General features: G+C 45.3%; 1 protein-coding gene across 1 annotated transcript; it reads right to left on the minus strand.

Annotated features, from left to right (window-relative positions):
- Positions 1-3,701: 3,701 nt before the first annotated feature.
- On the minus strand, positions 3,702-21,638 carry LOC128052678 (nmrA-like family domain-containing protein 1). The gene is made up of 5 exons (XM_052645250.1): positions 21,599-21,638; positions 17,057-17,295; positions 14,836-15,085; positions 8,410-8,600; positions 3,702-3,881 (listed from the first exon to the last, which is right to left on the minus strand). Exons 1-5 carry the CDS (start codon positions 21,636-21,638, stop codon positions 3,702-3,704), a joined length of 900 nt encoding a protein of 299 aa, XP_052501210.1.
- Between the last annotated feature and the right edge of the window lie 710 nt (positions 21,639-22,348).

The raw sequence follows: 22,348 nt of genomic DNA on the forward strand, positions 1-22,348 counted from the left end.
AATGGATCAAACCTGGGACCCCCTGCATTAGAAGCAGAGTCTTAACCACTGGGCCACCAGGGAAGTCCAACAGTTTTCACTTGAAACATAAAATTATTTACAAATTCTAGCTTTTAGGAATTTAAAATTTAAGGGAACTTTAAAACTATTCAGTAATTGTCCATTCCTTTAATGCTGAACATTTAGCTTATTTCCATTTTTTCACTCATGAGCAACAGTTTCATATAAAATCCTGGAAATTTGTTATCTGTATTTGTGTTTATTTACCTAAAATAGTTTCCTAGAAGCATTGCCAAGTCAAAGGGTGTGCACATTTTTAGTCCTCTTGCAACCGTTAGCTGAATAGCCCTTCAGAAATATTCTAACAGCTTATACTCTGGGGTGTTTTAAAGTCTATGCTCTTGCCTTCCTGCTCACTTCTGCAAGGACTCCAGGAGCTGACTCTTGCCAGGGAACAGCTGCTTTGGAGAGTGCACAGTGTTTGGCCCAGTAGACACTTCCTTTTCCTAACAGTGTCCTGAATTCCTTTCGGGGAATCGTCTCTGCCCCTTGTGCAGTTTGATGGGACATCAGAGTTGGAAGTGTTCCCTGGGCAGGAGAATGGATGCTGGTGAAGAAGCCAGCTTGGATGAGATTGCAGGGAACCTTTCCCATGCTAGATGCTAGACTCATCCTGCCATCTAGTGGTGGATAAAGGGAGATGGCAGCAGGGACCAGACCGGCTGGGAGAGCGAGATGAATCTGCACTCCAGGAGGCCAAGAGTGCCTGGCAGGTTAGGGCGTGACCCAGAGTATCCCATAGATACCTCAGAACTCAGACTGCTATATGAAGAAGGTTGAGTGTTAGTCACTCAGTCATGTCCAACTCTGCAACCCTGTGGACTGTAGCCCGCCAGCCTCCTTTGTCCATGGAATTCTCCAGATAAGAATGCTGGAGTAGGTTGCCATTCCCTTCCCCAGGGGATCTTCCAGACCCAAGGATCAAACCTGGATCTCCCGCATTGCAGGCAGATTCTTTACCATCTGAGCCACCAGGGAAGCCCAAAGGGGATGAGGGCAGGAATTTTTCTCAATAATAATTATTGAGCACTGACTATCTGCCAAAGACTATCCAAAGTGCTTTTTCCACTTTTAATCTTGTAGCCAGAGCCCAGCAGCACCTGTGAGGATGGGGAAGCTGAAGCCAAATCCACACAACTAGTCAGTGGCACAGACAGGAGTCAAACCCAGCATTGTGTGACTTTATAGCCAACGTTTCTAAGAACGTTTATAGAATCACAGAGAGATACCGCCCCCTGCACCCCTTCTGTTCCTGCACCTCCACCCTTACCCCTATCCACCCCATTCCTTGGACCACAGAGGGTGGTTGCATTTCCTGTGGTGCATAGCTCATTTCCACCTGCTGTGCCTCTTGTGGGTCCCCAAGTCTCTCCTCTGAGAAACTTGGAAGGAAAGCTTTTCTCTCCGTAGGCTTGGAGATGGTAGCAGGAAAGGGGCAGGGGTGGTGGTAGAGTCCCTCATCTACTATCCACAAATGTTAAAATGTTTTAGACCAACGTTAACAGTTCTTTCCCTTTATTTGATTGTGTGAGATGGAGACGCAAACAAGATCTCTAAAAGGCAGACTCGTTTCGGATCAGCCACTGTAAAGTTTGCTTCTAAATCCACAAAGGGGGACTTCCCTGGTGGTCCAGTGGCTAAAACTCCACACTCCCAATGCAGGGGACCCAGGTTCTATCATTGGTCATGGCACTAAATCCCACATGCTGCAACTAAGAGCTTGCATGTCGCAACTAAAGATCCCACATGCTGCAAAAAAGATCAAAGATCCTACGTACTGCAACTGTACAGCCAAATAAATAAATAAATATTTTAAACCCAGAATGGGTTTCTTGGGCTTTCCAGGATCAAGAGTGGGGCTAACCCAGAGTTACCCTAGCCTTGTCCCAAGGGCTAAAAGAACCAACCTGCCACCCCAGTGAACACACAGGGGGCCCAGGGGGTCCGCTGGCCTACAGACACTTCCACTCAGGGGATGCTGAGGTTTATTTAGGAAGCAGTGGCCATTCTTCTTGCCTGGCCCAGCAGATGAGTAATAAGCCACCTACTTTTAGTTGAGGGCTTTGTTTTTCTTTTCCTGTTTCAGAAATTTATCCAGACCCGTTTCTCAGGGTTGATAGCTTAGGCCAAATCGAGTTGATCACTTGGGGGATAAGAAGAGTGCCCTTCTGAAAGGAGCATGGTCCTCAAGCTGACTGATTTCCCCTTAGGAATCAAAATTTTTCTGTAATAACCTCCATCATTTTCAACAAATACCACTGAATGCCTTAAGAGACAGATAGGCTGACGTTTGGCATTGCTGAGCGTCCTCTTCTGAGCCAGGTCCCAGGCCACTGTGTTCTTTCACACAGGCACCGCCACCCTGTCCTTGCTCGGCCCCATCCACTACTTGCCCCAGAGTAGTAGGGGTCAGGCCCTCTCCCGGACGTGGACAGCCTCTTGTGCTTTAAGTATCAGTTGCTGGTTCTCACCACTCTCGAACCCATGCACCTATTCATTTCCCTTTTCTTGTAACGGTATGATCAGTTAACTTTATTCACACATTTAGTCAATCAACATTTATTGATCGCCTACCATGTGCCAGGTGCTGGGGTAAAAAGGGGTCCAAGTCTCTCACAGCCAAGAGGAAGGCTATTAAGTAAGACAATTACAATATGGGATAGAAAAATGCTAAGCCAGAAACAGGAAAGGACACCCTGGGGGCACTTCCATCACCTCTTTTTCCACTTTACCACCTTCTGCCAGACATTGTCTCAAGCTCCTGGACTTTACGCACTGCAGAGGCTCTGGGCTTCACCTGTCGCTAAGTAGTGACATAGCCCCGCTCTTGCCCTGGCATGACACAAACCCAGGCACAAACTGAAAAGGGGCCATGGCAGCCTCTGGAGAGTGGACCACGCCAATAAGAAAACAGGAGGGGAGCAAGGCCTAAAGACGTACCATTGGTGCCGGCGCTGAAAAGAAAGCTGTGGGATGGATAAATGAGGGGTGGGTGAATGAAAAGACGAGTAACTGAGTGATGATTCAACAGCTGATTTAATGACTGAATCAGAGATGAGCTTCCAACCTTGAAGCAAAACTGAATTTCCAACACTTGTTCACTGAACACCGAGTTCCCCAGAAAACCCTCTACAAAGATTTTTAAGAAAATTAAAATCACTTAAAACCTCACGGAGAAGTGACAACGCGCTTGAAAAAACTGGAGTTTTCTAGGGGAGTTCCAGAGACAGGCCTTAAGGTCACTTATGAAGGAGAGAGCTGAGGGTCTCCCCATCCCCACTGATTTGTGAGAGGGAAGGAGCTCCAAGTTGCTCAGGCCAGAGACTTCCAAGGCAGCCTGGCTGTTGGGAAGACAGAACTACAAAGGGTGGCAGGCTGGGAGCTTCTCACTTAACCTGACAGGTGTGCCATGTTTATGAGCAGCTGGAACATTACATGTGGGTCAATTACTGCGTCAATCAGCTCTGCGTGTCCTACCGCCCGCCCCCGCCCCCGCCCCCGCCCCATCCCAACCCAGGGAAGCCTTCAGGGTATAACAACTGTATTCTAAGCTATCTGTTCTATAAACATAGATTTAGTGCTCTAGGGAAGACCAGGATCTGGGAGGAAGAACTGTGTTCTCAGAGGCCTGTGTGAACAGTTTAGGAGCTCTTCAAGGCTGCCTGGTTCTCTGAGATGAACTGGCTGAAGCTTTTGACTTTGGGATTCAGTCGGTGGGTGAGCTTGATGTCACGGTCTGGCTTCATTTGATAGAAACGACACATGTTGGCCATTTCCTTTGCTCCAGGAAATTCCAGCTTCTCGTAAGCCTCTGGGGTGATCTTTTAAGAACAAGTTAAAAAAGAAAGAAAGAAAAGAAACAACAGGAAATGTTATAGCCCTCATTTAAAACAGTTGGAGAAGAACTTGTTCACCTTCATAATGATACAAATCCACAGTTCTTTCGCCTAATCCCAAGACCCAAGAAACATTGAAGTTTTTTTCATGGGCAATTTGGCAACATACTGACTTTTCTGAACTAATTTAGGGGCAAAACCTTATCTAAACTTATGAGAAGTTATTTATAGTCTTCATCCTGTTTAGTGGAAATTTCCCTGTCTTTCTCTGCAGAGATATTGTTATGTTTGCTTATAGGGTCCTGCCCCAGCCCCTGATGGTGATGTTACATAGTGTGTGTAGACATAACCCATCTAAAAGCTGAAAGATTCTGAAAGCTGAATTGTTTCTGGCCACAAGCACTTGGGATAAGGTACCATGGGTGTATAGCCCCTTTATCTGACTGGTTTTTATATACATTTCCTCCTGGGATTCCTCAGCATTCCTTTGAGATCTTCAACCCATCAAGCCCTCCATGAAGCATCAAGGCACTAGATTCTCCATCCTTCCCTCCTGATGGGAAACAAACATCTGAATTTCAGCCATGCAGCCTCTGCCAGAGCCAGGCCCAACAAACACTGCTCATCACATACCCACTGAGCCACCCTCTGTCACCCTCTGCAAAACCCTTCTGACATTAAGTGGATCTATAGTGACGCTATCTGCATCAACTAAGACCATTTCTTTCTTTCTTCTTTTTTTTGGCCACGCCACATGGTATGTAGAATCTTAGTTCCCTGACCAGGGATCAAAATCTTGCCCACTTCAGGAGAAGCTCAGAGCCCTAACCACTGGACCACCATGGGATTCCCATTAAGAACATTTCTAACTATTGGATCCAATATAATCAGTCTTTAGCCTCCAGCAATAAACTCTAACCTCTCTCAGAAAACTCTAACCTCTATCTGGTCTTAGAATAATGAAACAGGTGCAAACTCATATAAAACAACGACTGTCATGCCATTTATAATAATGAAAAATCAAGAACAATCTGCATATCCAAAAAATAGAGGAATGGTAAAATAAACTATGGTAACTATGGTACATCTACACTAGAAATATCATGCAGTCAATATTTTTTAAAAAGCTGAATAGAAATATATGCTCATAATTTAATGTCAAGTGAAAAAGCCAGATCCAAAATGGTACTTAGCATGTTGTTGTAATTTTATTACATATATATTGGAAAAAGACTAGAAGAAAATGTACAAATCTTAACAGTTACTATCTCTGATAGATTAAACAATGTGACTTTTATATTCTTTTTTAAAATAATTTTCTGTATTTTCTGCCGTAAGCATTTATAATTTTTGAAATCAGAAAACATTTTTAAATTTTAGTGAGTTTGAAAATTGAACACTATCAAAGAAGCATGGAAGACGACTTCTAAAATGTCTGTCTCCTTGGGTTACTGTCTCATCCTGTAACTTTGGTAACTAATATTCCTCAGGAAAATAAGGGATTCTTTTCTGCAGGTTTTTGAAGAAAAGAGATTTGCTCTGTTGTGTCTCACTTTTCTGAGAGAACAGTGTCCCTTTTGGAGTTAGACAGGCAGTTTCAGCCAGATCAGAGTTTCCGATGGGAGTTTATTCTGGGGAGTTCAGGAGTGGGGTGGGGGGTGAGGGGGTAGTCATGAAGTAATTAAGCAAACAGCGACCTTCTGAACAGACAGGGAAAGTCAGACTGCCAGGGCTGGAGCGCCACCTTGTGGCCACATGCATCCTTCCCCAGAGTACCGCAGCCTGTACGCCTTTTTCTACTCCAGACCAGCACCAGTGGCTTTAAGTTAGTTTCTAAGAACAGCATTAACCATTCTGTAAAACTTCCAGTTTCTAATCCCATAAAATTCTGTGTGCCAGAGAAGTTTCTGCTGCATTGTGAAACATGCAGCAGAGCCGTCAGAAACCTATTATGTGACTGAGAGATGCTTGGACAATCCTGAGCCATCCCAAACAATGTCTACCCAGTACTCTGAAATGAATGCACACACACCATACGCCCACATTGTTCACCTTCCTCCCCTTCTTCTTTCAGAGAAGACAATGGCAACCCACTCCAGTACTCTTGCCTGGAAAATTCCATGGACGGAGGAGCCTGGTGGGCTGCAGACCATGGGGTCGAGAAGAGTCAGACACGACTGAGCGACTTCACTTTCACGTTTCACTTTCATGCATTGGAGAAGGAAATGGCAACCCACTCCAGTGTTCTTGACTGGAGAGTCCCAGGGACGGGGGAGCCTGATGGGCTGCCGTCTATGGGGTCGCACAGAGTCAGACACGACTGAAGCGACTTAGCAGCAGCAGCCCCTTCTTCTTTACAGAGTTCAGACCCCACAGACAAAACGAATACAAGACCCAAACGCAAAGCACTAGGAGAGGGGTCAGTCACTAAACAGTAAATTTGGACCCAGGGATAGATGACTTTGCAGATGTTCTCATAAGTCCATCTTTTGAATGAGTGGTGACTTCTTGGGCTTGGGAGTAACATTTTCTCCATGAAATTTGAGTGGTTTTCAGTGAGATCCCCAAATGTGGTTTTATAGCTGGATTGATACCTACAATAGTTTTCTCCTCAAAATATCTGTCAGCCTCCACACAGGGCCAGTACCTGAGGTGAACTGGGAGTCTAGATAGCCTCCCAAGATTCACTGGCCCAAGAGCTGCCGATGAAAATGAGAATCAACCCTCTGCCCCTAACTCTAGGAAACATTCTAGAGCAGGGTTCACCAAACTTACTCTTGAAGGGCCAGATATAAATATTTAAGGCTTTCGGGCCATATGGTCTCTGTCACAGCTACTCAGATCTACCAATGTATCCTGAAACCAGCCAGAGGCAATACACAAAAGTGTGCGTGTGTTCCAATCAATCCTAATTTGCAAAAGCAGACTCAACTCTGTAAAGAGGAAGGGACTCTCTCTACTCTGGAGAAATGTCAGTGCTGGGCAGAGCCTGAGAAACCATCCAGACTACACTCTCCTTTCACAGAGGGGAGAACAGCAGCCAGGAGAGGCAAAGAGCCGCGTTAGTTGATGCCTGCCAGCTTGAGGGAAGGGAGGGTCCTCCTTTCAGCTGCAACAGTGTCCAGGCCAGGCACACACAGACGCACACTTCCTTCTCACAAACACTCTTCTCTCTCCATCCTCTGACAAGAGCTGCTTGGAGAAATGTCTGGAAGCACTCAGGAGGAACCATTGCCCTCACTTCTCTATAAAAGGTCTATTGTGGCCACACTCAAGCCCAGGCCATTCCAACCCAGTTAGTTATCGAGGGCTTACTAAATGCCAGACCCAATGATAGCCTTTCCCACATGGGACTCACCACATCCTCGCAACAAGCCTATGGCAAGTGTAATAATCTTCTTTAACATATGAACAAAGGGAGGCTGGAGAGGTTAAGTCTGCTTCCCAGGTGGCTCAGTGGTAAAGAATCCACCTGCCAATGCAGGAAACTCAGGAGACATGGGTTCCATCCCTGGGTCAGGAAAATCCCCTGGAGAAGGGAAAGGCAACCCACTCCAATATTCTTGCCTGGGGAATCCCCACGGACAGAGGAACCTGGCGGGCTACAGTCCAGGGGGTCGCAAAGAGTCAGACATGACTGAACACGCACACACAACCATGGAGAAGTTAAGTAACTTTCCAAGAGTCCCCAGAGGGATAAGGGCAGAGCCAGGACTTGCTCACTTCCCCAGACTGCCTCCGGTTCATTCCTGTTGATTCTAGAACTTAGGCCAGCTCTATTGCTCCCTCCACCCATTCGCAGTCTTGCCCAGACTCAAGGACCACCTCAAAGCTACTTCTTCGGTGAAGCCTTCTCCTACCCTCTCTGACCGCCCATAGAGCAGAGAGTGTGGGCAACACAGTCAAGCACCACAGTGCTCTGCTCTTGTCTGACCACTGTGACTTCATGTGAGTGAGAATTTTCACCCCAACTCTGCTGTGACGTCCTCAGAGGTAGCACCAGGTATGTAACAGGTCCTTGAGATATGCTTGTTATATGCCAAACACTAAGCTAAGCTCTCTAAATATACCCTAATTTTCACAAAACTCCCCAGGTGGATGCTCTCATCCACTTTGTAAATGAGGAGGCCACAGCTCAGAAAGGCTAAGTGCCTTGCCTGATGCTGGCCAACTCTGGCACACTGGCCTGATCAGCAATGAGTCCCTGGGAGGGGAGGGGAGGTTGGTATATATGAGAATGTTGTACCTTGGTCTTCAGAGTCTTAAGTTCTTTCCACCCAAAAGGAATTGTACTTTAATAAGCTGATTAACCTGAAGCCAAAGCAATAAAGTCTTAAGGGTAGGATTCAGATGCACCAACAGATGAAGACAGATTCATAGAACAGGAATCCTCTCCAATTTCTTCCAACAGCCTCAGCTCAACCCTGCCCAAATCTGTGAAAAGTCTCCCAGAGTTTGTAAGTTAGTGGGATGTGACCTCTTGTGATCATGTTTATGTTTCTTAGAAACTCACCTTTGCGTCTCGGACTTCTTTCCCCAAACTCTTGGACAGAACGTCAGCATACTGCTGTATAGTCAGCGCTTCTGCACTGAGACCCACGGCCTTGCCCACAAACTCCTCTGGAGAATTAAAGATGCTGCAGACAGCGGCTCCAATATCCGCAACCGAGATACCATCCATTGGTACATCCCCCATAGGCAGTGCTAGTTTAAAAAATAAAAAGATAAAAAGAGCTAATTACATCACATCCTTGGTAGGTCCCATCAATCTGAATTAATCAACCAGTTAAACAAAAGGTATGGGAGCACCATGTAACACTGAGTCGCTACCATCTACGCAGTTATAAGGTTTGTTTGAGAAAATATCATAATACCTGGGTATTGATTAAAAAAAAAAAAAACTACCATTTACTAAGCATCTTCTGTGCAAAAAGCCCAATATCTCTGTTCAGCTCCAGATGCATTTGCCCCATGTCCTACTCAATATCCTTACTTGAATGTTTAATAGACATTAGAAACTCACTGTGCCCCAAAATGAATTCCTGGACAACCTGCTTCTGCTACAGACTTCCTTCTCAGTTAATGGCAACTCTATGATTCCAGTTTCTCAAGTTAAAAATCTTAGAGTCAACCTTGACATTTGTCTCCCACCCCAGATCCATTTTTTTTTGTAGTCGTATTCATAGTGTCCAGAATTTGAAGACTTCTCGCCATCCTCACTGGCATTACCCTAGCCTAAGCCACCATCTGAGAAGAGCTAACTCTTCTGATGAGAGTCTAAAAGACTCTGATGTTGGGGAAGATTGAGGGCAGGAGAAGAAGAGGGCGGCAGAGGGTGAGATGGTTAGATGGCATCACCAATTCAATGCACATGAATCTGAGCAAACTCTGGGAGACAGCAAAGGACAGGGAAGCTTGGTGTGCTGTAGTCTATGGGGTCGCAGAATCAGACACAACTCAGCGGCTGAACAACAAAGACACCACCATCTCTGACTTGGATTATTGCAAAGTTGGGCCCCTTATTTCCAATTCCACTCTTGCCTTTCCACAGGCTCTTTTCAACACAAAAGTCAGAGTGATTCTGTAAAAACTAAAGTTAGCTCATGTCATATCTGCCCAGACCCCTTCAATGGCTCTCTGTGTCTCTCAGGAGAAAAACCATGACTTACAGGACCAGACCCTTTACTAGCTCCAGCCTCACCTCCTACTCCCCTCTCCCTAAGCCCCCAACCTGCCCCGATCCAAACACACTGTCTGTTCTGTCTGCCTGAAAATGTCTTCCCCTGAATATTCACAAAGCCAGTTAGTTACTTCTATCAGAAGTTGCTCAGATGTCACCTTCTCAAAGCCCACCAATCACCTAATTTAAATTTCACATACCACGCTTACTGCTACCACTCCACATACACTTTACTGAGCCTCATTTTTTAGAGCACTTATCGCTTTCTAACATATAATATGTTTTACTTCTCTCTTATGCTTCTCTGCCATCCACCTCCTCGACCAGAATATGAGCTTAATGAGGGCAGACCTTTGTCTGCTTTGAGTGGTTTATTACTGAATCCCCAGTAAAGTGAACTAAGTCATTGGCACGTAGGAGGCCTTCAAATATTTATTGAATGAATCAGTTAGCAAACATATTGGCTGGTTTCATCCTCAAAACAGCCTTGAAACATAGCAAAATCAGGGAGTTGCCTGAGTTACTCAGCCAGCAAGCAGCAGAAGAGAACTCAAGCCCTCATCCATCACACCGAATTCTGTGCCCTTCCTACAGGTGGGCATAGCCTCTCACAGATTCCCGGAAGCCCACACTCCTGAGACTGGAACCCAATGTGGACATAATCTAGCCCCAGCACTGCCATTTTTTAAACTGAAGAATCTAAGTCTATTGACTCACCCAGTGCCTTTCAGTTAGGAAACAACAGGCCAGGACAAGAGTCAAGGTCTCTGAATTCCAGTCCAGTGTAAAAGTGACTTAAGGTTTACCAGCCAGGAACTAAACGTCACAGTTTGTCTTTTTGCAGCAAAATTAACCTCCTACCTGATATCTGGGTAGGCAAAATGTCTGCTCATTCCTCTGCATAAGTTACAATTATAATATATATAAATTTATAAATATGAATAAATTATAAACAAATTATAATTATAAAATATAAATTTATGAATGTAAGTAAATTATAAACAAATTATAATTATAAGATATATAAATTTATAAATATAAATAAATTATATTCTAAATAAATTATACATTATAATTGTAAAAAAGCAGTCTCTGTTTTCGAGGCATTCAGAATGAAGTCTATTCTGACTCTGAGGTTTGCTTTTATTTGAAGATTGAAGTTCTTGGGCTGAGTTTAAAAGGTGCTAAGGGACAGTGGTAAAGAATATGGTTCTTTACCAAAAAGAATTCTGTTCGCAGCCGGCCAGCGTCACCTCTAGCTCACTTAGCTCCAGCCAAAGGAGAAAGGGTTAAGTAAGGAGGTCTCTATACCATGGCTCGTATGTAGGCAAATCAACCAGCGGTAAAGCACCGAGGAAGCTGCTGCTGCTGCTAAGTCACTCCAGTCGTGTCCGACTCTGTGTGACCCCAGAGACGGCAGCCCACCGGGCTCCGCTGTCCCTGGGATTCTCCAGGCAAGAACACTGGAGTGGGTTGCCATTTCCTTCTCCAATGCACGAAAGAGAAAAGTGAAAGTGAAGTCACTCAGTCATGTCCGACTCTTAGCAACCCCATGAACTGCAGCCTACCAGGCTCCTCCGTCCATGGATTTTCCAGGCAAGAGTACTGGAGTGGGGTGCCATTGCCTTCTCTGACCGAGGAAGCAACTCACTACAAAAGCTGCTCCCAACAATGCGCCCTCTACTGGAGGGGTGAAGAAACCTCATCTTTACAGGCCTCCGTGAAATTAGACGTTATCAGAAGTCCACTGAACTTCGCAAACTCCCCTTCCAGCATCTGGTGTGGGAAATCGCTCAGGACTTCAAAACAGATCTGCGCTTCCAGAGTGCAGTTATTGGTGCTTTGCAGAAGGCAACTGAGGCCTATCTTGTTGGCCTTTTTGAAGACACTAACCTGTGTGCTCACCTCACATGCTGGTAAAGTAATGCTCAAAATTCTCCAAGCCAGGCTTCAGCAATACATGAACTGTGAACTTCCTGATGTTCAAGCTAGTTTTAGAAAAGGCAGAGGAACCAGAAATCAAATTGCCAACATCCGCTGGATCATCGAAAAAGCAAGAGAGTTCCAGAAAAGCATCTATTTCTGCTTTATTGACTATGCCAAAGCCTTTGACTGTGTGGATCACAATCAACTGTGGAAAATTCTGAAAGAGATGGGAATACCAGACCACCTGACCTGTCTCTTGAGAAATCTGTATGCAGGTCAGGAAGCAACAGTTAGAACTGGACATGGAACAACAGACTGGTTCCAAATAGGAAAAGGAGTACGTCAAGGCTGTATATTGTCACCCTGCTTATTTAACTTATATGTAGAGTACATCATGAGAAATGCTGGACTAGAAGAAACACAAGCTGGAATCAAGATTGCCGGGAGAAATCTCAATAACCTCAGAACTGCAAATGACACCACCCGTATGGCAGAAAGTGAAGAGGAGCTAAAAAGCCTCTTGATGAAAGTGAAAGAGGAGAGTGAAAAAGTTGGCTTAAAGCTCAACATTCAGAAAACGAAGATCATGGCATCCGGTCCCATCACTTCATGGCAAATAGATGGGGAAACAGTGGAAACAGTGTCAGACTTTATTTTTTTGGGCTCCAAGATCACTGCAGATGGTGACTGCAGCCATGAAATTAAAAGACGCTTACTCCTTGGAAGAAAAGTTGCGACCAGCCTAGATAGTATATTCAAAAGCAGAGACATTACTTTGCCAACTAAGGTCCATCTAGTCAAGGCTATGGTTTTTCCTGTGGTCATGTATGGATGTGAGAGTTGGACTGTGAAGAAGGCTGAGTACCGAAGAATTGATGCTTTTGAACTGTGGTGTTAGAGAAGACTCTTGAGGGTCCCTTGGACGGCAAGGAGATCCAACCAGTCCATTCTGAAGATCAACCCTGGGATTTCTTTGGAAGGAATGATGCTAAAGCTGAAACTCCAGTACTTTGGCCACCTCATGCGAAGAGTTGACTCATTGGAAAAGACTCTGATGCTGGCAGGGATTGGGGGCAGGAGGAGAAGGGGACGACAGAGGATGAGATGGCTGGATGGCATCACAGACTCGATGGACGTGAGTCTGAGTGAACTCCAGGAGATGGTGATGGACAGGGAGGCCTGGCATGCTGCGATTCATGGGGTCGCAAAGAGTTGGACATGACTGAGCAACTGAACTGAACTGAACCTGTGTGCTATCTATGCCAAACGTTTAACAGTTATGCCATAAGACATGAGCTAGCATGCCGCATATGTGGAGAACGTGCTTAAGAATCCACTAAGATGGTAAACATTTCATTCTTTAAAAAAAAAAAATTATCTTCTTCCTGCTATTGATAGTTCTGAACGTTAGATTTTTTTTTCCCATGGGGTCAAAAGTTACCTAAGTATATGATTGCAAGTGGAAAAATAGGGGACAGAAATCAGGTACTGGCAGTTTTTCCATTTTAATTTGTGTGTGAATATTTTAATATAAATGCAGGACATAAAGTATTAATGAATGTCAGAATGTTTCAGTGAACAAGTTTTAGCAGTTCAACTTTATAACAATTATAAATAAACCTGTTAAATTTTTCTGGACAATGCCGGCATTTGGATTTTTTTAAAACAAGTAAATTTCTTATTGACTGAAAAAAAAATATATATATATGGTTCTGGAATTCTCTGGTGGTACAGTGGTTAAGACTCTACAATTCCACCACAGGGGGCATGATTTCAATCCCTGGTTGGGGAACTAAGATCACACTTGCCTCATGGTGTGACCAAAAAAAAAAATTTTTTTTTTTTTTCCATTAAAAGAGTATGGTTCTGGAGTCAGATTACCAGAGTTCAAGTTCTGGTTCTACCTTACTATTGATCTTGGCAAAGTTAATCTAATCCATCTGTGCCTCAGTTTCCCCATCTATGAAACAGACACCAAACACCCAGTAAGTCCTCAGTAAATGTTCGATATTCCCTATGGTGTGTGTGTGGGCAGGCGCAGGGGGTGCGGGGGGTGGTGGCAGGGAGCTATTCCCTATGGAGGGGGCGGCGCTTGACAGAAGGGAGAGGATGAGGCTCAGGGATACCTGAGGCTGGGTTTTACAAACACGAAAGAAAATGAAAGTGAAAGTGAAGTCGCTGTCCTGTCTGACTCTTTGCGACTCCATGGACTGTAGCCCACCAGGCTCCTCCATCCATGGGATTCTCCAGGCAAGAGTACTGGAGTGGGGTGCCATTTCCTTTTACAAACGTGGGGAGCTCAAATGGGACTGGGTACCAGCAGAAGTTTAAAGCATAACCTCTCACCTAGGGCCAATCTAATTCATAGATTATAATATCCTAGCTTAGAACCTGAGAAATGTCATGTGTGCAGGCTTCTGAAATCTGGTAGAGGCATAGGAAGAAGGGAAGGGCGGTAAGGAGGTGTATCACACCTACACACTTATCTGGTCACTTGTTGAACTATTACCCGAGTCATCTGTGACATGCGCCAGGTGCTCCAGGCTCCAGCTCAGATCTGCTTTGCCACTAGTTACGTCCCTGACAAGTCTTAATTATGTGCCAGGGAAGAATGACTGACTTGCAGTCACTGATTCTCTCACACTCCCTCCATTCAACAGAGCCACCCTGGACTATGGGCAAAGAAAATGTTCCCAAAGGGCAGGGGAGTGCTGGCCAGTGGACTGGCAGCACTGGAATTATCGGGAGTCCTGGTTAGAACTATAGTCTTGCAGGCCCCAGACCAGACTTATGGAACCAGACCCTGCAGGCAGGGCTGGAAACCCGTTCCCAGGGAGTCACTGTCTCTCTCAGGATTCTCCCATCCAAGTACTAACCAGCCCGACCCTGCTTAGCTTCTGAGATCAGACAAGCTCGGGTGCATTCAGGGTGGTATGGCCATGGACCCTCTCAGGATTCTGACCCTGAGATCCAGGTCAAGAGAATGTGTTCCCTGTAGCCACAGAAGGGCAGGGAGATGAGCTAGAAGGGAAAGTCATCTTGTCCAACTTTCCTTTTAGACATGAGGAAACTGAGGCCTGAGGCCACATGGCTCACTGCTTATATGAGGAGTGTCAGCTGGATGAGACAGGAAGTGTAATCCTTGGTGTTTCCAGCCCAAGATCCAGCTCCCCAGGAAATCTAGGACAACATTGGGCCCCTGTCAGCACTTCACCCAGAGCCAACCACACAGCGAGCACTCGGATGGCATGCAGAGAGAGGAAGGAGGGGAATAGGGGGCTGGGCAGGGGGAAAGCTGGTGTCCGGGCAGTTTCACTACAACCCTCCACGTACCCAGGGTGTAGTAATCTCCATCAGAGGCCTTCACTGGCTTCAGTGGGCCAAGAAAGTTTTCAAAGTAAGCTGCCACTCGGACGCTGGTCATGGGAACGCCAATGGACCAGAAATACTCCTCCACCTCTCCCTTCCCGTCAAAGTGCAGCACCTCCAGCTTGCCGTTTGTCAGGCGCTTGACGTTCTCCAGGCCGCTGTACACCACGTGCTTCAGACCCTGGCTCTTGGCAACATCAGCCACCACCTTTCCCTGAGGGACAAAGGTAGACGCCTTATGGGGAAGGTTGAATTTGCATGCAGACTGGGGGGCTGGTTCTGGGTCCTCTACCCACCCCCTCTTTCTCTTATAGTCCTCCTTGGAGGAGAGTTTTCCCAGCCTCAGATCATAGGAGAGGCCACCAGGATCCAGGAGCAGAGGCTCCACTGTGTCAAAATGCTGAACGCATCTTCTGGTGCAAACAGTAAGGAACCCGGCCCCTGCCTCTGGGCTGTCAGCAACTCTGTGATCCACTACCACATATATATATATAAGAAGCTCAGGGATACCTGAGAAAGCAGTGTGTAATGTTTTCTGATAATAGATTATATCTGTTCACCATTTGGATACTGAGGGCAAAATGGAGGGACATATATATATATAATTGTTTTTTGTAAATACACACACACGTACAAGCATGCATGGATGTACATATATTTTCTTTTTTGTAGTTTTAGTTCCAATTTTTTCAAAGCTCCTGCATCCTTCCTCTCCCTCTCTTTTTCCTTCTTTTCCTCACAAAACCCCATACCAGACAGAGAGGACATAACTAATCTGGCTTAGGTTTAGAAAGTGAGACAGAGAAATGATTTGTACCCCTACATTCCATAGTAAGTGAATATCAGAATTAGAACTCAGAGCTCCTAAAATAAGCCCTTCCTAAATTTATCACTTAAAGACAAGCTGTAAGTGACGCAATTAACAGACGTTCCTAAAATGGTTCAATCCTGCTCTTCATTTTTTTTGAATTTTACCATTTCTGAAAAAGTCTGACCCCATCCATTACATTTTAAAAATCTAATCTTCATATTTTCTATTTAAACTTATGTATAAATTGCAAATAGTACTGGCATAGAGGAAGGGAAAGTAGATCTTATAACGACAGAAAAGTTCGCTGTACCCCTCATGGTGATGACTACTTTCCAGAAATTCTATGGGCTCATTCCTGATAGTCTACATGCTCATTTTCATCTCTTTCAGCTGCTTATTTCTAAATAAAATGTTTAATACTGCTAATCCTTGGTTTTTCTCAGTTTAAGAAATCATCTACTAAATCTCTACTATAACAGAAGAGCCCCATCTTCAGTGCTCTCTCTCTCCCTCTCTCCCCCCTCTCTCCCCCCCTCCCCCCCCCCCCCTCTCTCTCTCTCTCTCTCCCTCTCTCTCTCGCATGGGCTTCCCTGGTGGCTCAATGGTAAAGTACCTGCCTGCAAAGCAGGAGATGCATCAGGAGAAGCGAGTTTGATCTTTGGGTCAGGGAAGACCCCTGGAGAAGAAAACAGCAGTATCCTTGCCTGGGAAATCCTCTGGATAAAGGAGCCTGGTGGGCTACAGTCCACTGGGTCGCAAAGCGTTGGACACATCTTAACAACAGCACAACAGTATTCTCACACATACAGCCCACCACCACCATAACCATCACATACAGAATATGTATTTGGGGCTACATCATTCATCGGTGCTAACACAGGTGAAGCAGAGCCACGCGATATTTTATGGTCACATTCACTTTTTCGACAAATTTTCATTCTCCCTGGAGTTCATCCTTGTGGCTCATTTGCTTGTTTGCTTACTTCCTTTCTTATGTACCCATTGTTAATTCATTTCCAAATTCTCTGCCAGAAGTCTAAACACAGTCCTTCCATTTTGTTCTTCCCATTTCACTCTCAGAGTAACCTTAATTCATGGGATGTCCTTGCTGCCAACCCTCACGTGCCATCTACTACAAATGGTAAACATCAGAGGCTCTAATAACTGGCTTCACTACACGACCACTCTCAGATCTCCAAGGTCACCTCTGGACAGATGTCACATGACACTGATTTTACAGTCACCTAATAATCCACCTGAAGTACATGGATTTCATAAATGCCAGAGAGAAGTGATGGGGTGAGGCCCAACCCCTTCCAGGGAGGGCAGCTTGGCCAGGCAGGAAAAAAGAAAGGGCTTGAACTTGTTTCCCACCTGACACACTTCTTTCTCTTTGCTGAAATGGTCCCAGAAGTTGGTTACCAGGAAGGCCCCATAGGCTCCTTTCAAGGCAGCCTCCACCGATGCTTTGTCATTCAGGTCCCCTTCAACCACCTCGGCCCCAAGGTCCCGGAGCACCTGCGCCTTCAGGCGGGTCACATCTCGGGTCAGCGCTCTCACCACATACTTTTTGCCCTCCAACATGGCCCTGGCCACAGAGCCGCCCTGAGCTCCTGCGGAATTGGGGAAGAAAAAACACAGAAAGGATCAGGAAGAAAGTTCACTAAAAGAAGCTGGTCAAGGAATTCAGTTACTCAGAGTAAAACTGCTGCTGGAACTACTTCAGGAGGCATTCCCATGGCTTGCAAGAGCGGTTTTCAAATTAGGTTTCTCACAGCATTCTCAGAGGTAGCTTAGCAGAAGCCGTGGAGGAGAGAAAGAATGGGGGAGCCTGGAGGCAACAGGGAGGCCAGGAGAGCAGGGGACCAGAGCCTCCACCCCAGAGTCCACTAAGCAATTCTACTTTTAACTGGTCAGGCTCCTCTGTCCATGGAATTTTGCAGGCAAGAATACTGGAATGGGTTACCATTCCCTTCTCCAGGGGATCTTTTCAACCTGGGGATCAAACCTGGGTCTCCTACATTGCAGGCAGATTATTTACCATCTGAGCCACAAGAGAAGCCTTAACTGGTCAGAGGTTTCATTTTTTCGGTTCTTCGTAGAATTTTACTTTCAAAAGAAGTTCCTATTCTATTATTTGTTTAAAAAAGGTTGAAAACTTGCAGAAGTTTCTTTTTGTGGTGTTCAAGACTGTTCATGATATGGTCATCACTCACCTGATTTACCCACTTTACAAATATTTACTGAATGTCCTATGGGGGATACCACATACTCTACACATTCACTGATATTTGGGATCCTCCATCAAACTGGTCCCATATCTGTCCTGAATTTTGTGTGTGTGTGGTTCAAAATACACCTTCCGTTCTCTCTCCTGCCTAGCTCCTTGAGAGGCTGCCCTGTATGAAATCCATCAGTGGGCTCTTTTGCCTTCAGTCTGGGTCTGGCCAGAGGAGGGCATCAACAGGGGACCCAGGGGTTGGAGCAGTGGTGGCCCCTTCACATTGCTGCTCTTCCCAGGGTTTGGTCATCTCTCTTGTCCTTTGGTCCTTTCGCGTTGCTTACTTAGTCTTTCTGTTCTTTCCCATCTTTACTAAATTTTCTCAACTTCTCTGAGAGAGTGTGGCACTTCTTTTTGGGGGTACCCCAAATGATAGACCACTGATAATCCTGCCGTTGGGGACTTTGCCTTTGGACCCTTAGCCAGTTTTGTACTCTTGTACTGAATATGAACGGATAGCCAAAGTTCATCAAATGTTCGAAGAAAGCCGCCAACATGAAAGGTAAAACCAAAATAAACAAACTGATGAAAAGATATAAAAAAGCAGGGAAGAGAAGAAAATTTTTAAAGGATTAATATCCTCAGAGATTGGAGAAGATATTACATTGAGAAGACTATTTCTGAAACGCTACATCTATAAAAATTAAAATTCAATTTTAAAAAATCTGTTGACCTTATTAGTTTGCTAGAGCTGCCATAACCAGATTCTACAGAATGGTGGCTTAAACGACCCATATTTTTCACACCCCTGGAGGCCAGAAGTCCATGAACAAGGTGTCCTCGGCTGGCTCGATTTCTCCTGAAGCCTCTCTCCTTGGATTGTAAAAAGAGAGACAGCTCACTGTGTGTTCATGCGGTCTTTCCTGTGTACACTCGAGCCCCTAGTGTCTCTGTGTCAAACTTCCTTCCTCTCAAGAGAACAGCAGTCAGATTGGACTGTGGCCCACTCTTGTGGCCTCACTTTAACTGAACTGCCTCTTTAAATGACCTCTTTAACAATACAATAACACATTGTATATGTGCAAATACTGTCACATTCAGAAGTACTAGGGATTAGGGTTTCAACATATGAATTTGGGGAGGGACACGGTGCAACTCAAAACACTAACTGTTGTAATTATTTCCTTATGGCTGTACTGTAACAAAGTTCACCTTGAAGACAAACTCTTTACTCTTTATCCCCGTTTGCCATTCATGTTTTGAGATTAGTGCCTGGAACCTTGCAAGCTTTCAATATCTGTTTATTGAATGAAAGAATGAGTGAAGGAAGGAAGTACAAATGATGAAACCTCTGTGCTCTGCATTCTCAGCTTTCAGATGGACAGTCTTTGCCTGGACCTATATAAAATGGAGAAGCAAGCAATATGGACAAATATGAAAAAATAAGAGGAGTTGAACCAAAACCAGAACTGGCTCTCCTAATCACACCCACTTTAATGTCTCATTAAGACTCAAACCAGGGGACGAATTCAACCATATTGGCTGTGCTCCCTTGCAGGTGAGTCCATGAAGAGAGCAGCATTTTAATGGCAGACACTGGAGATGATGCTCAAGTGTTTGACATGCAAACGCATCCACAAGTAAGGGTTAACACTTTCCCTATCACGTTTAATTAGGCATCTTGTATTTTTATCTGCCAAATCTAGTAACCCTTTCCCAAATCCCCAAACACACACCCAGAAATCCAAGGTTATTGAATAAAGGATTAAAACTGGGCAGAAAAGCAATCAGCACACCTCCTCAGCCAACTGCAAGCCAACTTTCTTCAACTTCAACACATCTAACCTGATTCCTTTAGGAGCCACTCCCAAGGCTCTTACCATCCTTCTATTCTGAGTGCCTAGGCAGCAACTCAAGTTTAAAGAGACTGAAACAGGGCTCCTGACCTGTCTTGACCTGCTCCCTCCAGGTCCTCCCCATTTCACAACTTTATTCTTTCATTTGCTCAAGCCAGAACACTTAGGAGTCATTCTTTACCTCTGATATCTGACCCATCAGGGAACCACGTCAATGCTCCTTAAAACATATTGGGAATCTGACCACTCCCTAGCCTAAGCCATTGTCAATCATGCCTGATTCACGGCAACAGCCTCCTAAGTCTCCCTGCTTCAGCCTTTGCCCCCTACAGCTTCTTCACCAAACAGAAACCAACATGAAGCTTTAGCACCAAGTCTTATCATGTCACAACTCTGCTCAAAACCCTTCAGTGACTTCTCATCTCTTTCAGGAAAAACCAACAGCTTCACTATTGCCCTAATACAATATACAGTCATCCCCTCATCTGATTGCCTTTTTCTTCCTTTTAAAGTCAGTGTCATACCTGGCTCTTGGAGTTGTTTTGGGGGCAATGTGGGGAACCGCTATACGGGCTTTCTCTAGTCCAGGCTAGTGGGAGCTACTTTCTAGTTGCAGTATGAGGGCTTCTTATTTTGGCGGCCTCTGTTGTTGTGGAAGACAGGCTGAAGAGGGTACAGGCTTCAGCAGCTGCCGGACTTAGTTGCTCTGCAGCATGTGGGATCTTCCTAAACCAGGGATCAAACTGGTTGGTGTCTCCTGAATTGGCAGGCAGATTCCTTACCACTGAGCCACCTGGGAAGCCCATGGCTGTTGGGTTTTTGAGAATTTAGTTCTCTTTTCTCCCCACTTTAGCACTTGCCTCCCTTCAGATAAAACCCCTGTCCTCATAGAGCTTCTATCCTAGTGTGGAGAGAAGATGGTAAAGGAAGAAATCAAGCGGGAAGGGGAGTCAAACAGTGGCAGGGTGGAGTGAAGTTGCCATTTTAAAAAAGGAAAGAGAGAGAAAACATCGTGGGTGACGAAGGAAGGAAGATTATTCTAGGCTGAGGGAGCAGCCAGTGCAAAGGCCTTAAGTTGGGAGTGTGTCTGAGGAACAGGCACAGTGGGAGAGGGAGAATGGCACAGGAGGAAGTGCGAGAAGGGTCTTGCAGGCCAATAGTCGGGCTTTCGTTTCACTTGAGTGAGGTAGGGGGCGCTGTTGAGGGGGGGTTTCAGCCGAGACCTGCCATGATCCAACAGTCTCAAATAGATCATCAAAAGGCAGAAATGAGAACTGACAGACGGAGAGTGAGCTGATTGGAAAGATTTGCAAAGATAGGTCTAGCTGTTGGAGAACAGATTGTGAGGGAGGCAGAGTGGAAGCAGAAATGCCAGTTTCAAGGCTCGGGCAGCTGTGCAGGAGAGAAGTCCGGGCGTGTGTTCTCCTAATCCCCACCCACTCCGTCAATTCAGAGTCCTTCCTGTTCTGGTCAGGATGCAGCTGTCTTCTACATGCCCATGGCCTTCTCACATTTGCTCCTTGTGTTTGTCAGGAAGTGAGTGGAGAAAAGTCTGTAGCGGATAACTTGTGCTGAAATGAGACACCAACAAATCAGCCCATGATCAAGAACAAGAGAATATGTCAGATGTCCTTGTGCCTCTGAGATCATTTCTGAACAAATCAAGTCAAATCACCCTGCCCTTTTACCACATCAGAAATGCAAGCAAATGATAAACTTTTTCAAATTTCTCCAAAGGGCTCTTTGTTCAGTCTATGCTTGCAGGCTCTGAAGTTAAAAACAGGAAAACAAGAAAGTAAGCCAAGTCAGCACACACTTTTAAAGTAAGAAGTTTTTTACCTGTTGCTCCAAACACTGCAATTATTTTCTTGCTGGTCATGTTGCTAAACAGTCAATGCAGTAGCGGTACTTTCCTCCAAACAGCGACAGCAGCTGAAATGCAGTTTCTGTCTGCCTTTTAGAATTTAAAACCTTTCTGATTACCACACCCACCGCTGACTTTGTCCCTGCCTTGTAAAAACTTTTGTTATCACCACCTAACTAACTCTGACACTGCAATTTTCTAAAGGAGGTTTCATTTATTCACTTACTCATGTGTTCAGCAAATGTGTAGTGAGTACTTTTGGTATATTAGGCACTGAACTAGAGGCTCTGGTAAGGAAGACAGACTAGTAAGTAAAAGAAAAGCAGAGAGAAAGGCAGAGGGAATGTAGGTCCTGGAGGGAAAACACAAAACCCAGAATGGGGGTGTTAGGGAAGGCTTTTGAGGGAAGATGTCACTGGAGCTGGCCTGAAGACCCCATGAACCGTTCAGTTAGTGAGAGCAGGAAGAGACCATCCTAGGCAGGAGGAGCCACACATAGTCAAGTTCACAGGCAGGGTAATCATGACAAAGGGCTCAAGATGGCTGCAAAAATGCTACTTGAATGGTGGGAAGTAAGATTGGGAAGGATGGCAGAAGGCAGAGGACAAAGGGCCGGTTTGTGGATTTATCCTGGCAGCCATAGCAGGTTTTAGGTGATCCTCTGGCAGCAGAGTGGAGGATGGATTGAAAGAAGATAATGCTGGGAGCAGGGACTCCCCTAAGGA

This window comes from Budorcas taxicolor, chromosome 1, assembly GCF_023091745.1.
Source record: "Budorcas taxicolor isolate Tak-1 chromosome 1, Takin1.1, whole genome shotgun sequence".
NCBI classification, from domain to species: domain Eukaryota; kingdom Metazoa; phylum Chordata; class Mammalia; order Artiodactyla; family Bovidae; genus Budorcas; species Budorcas taxicolor.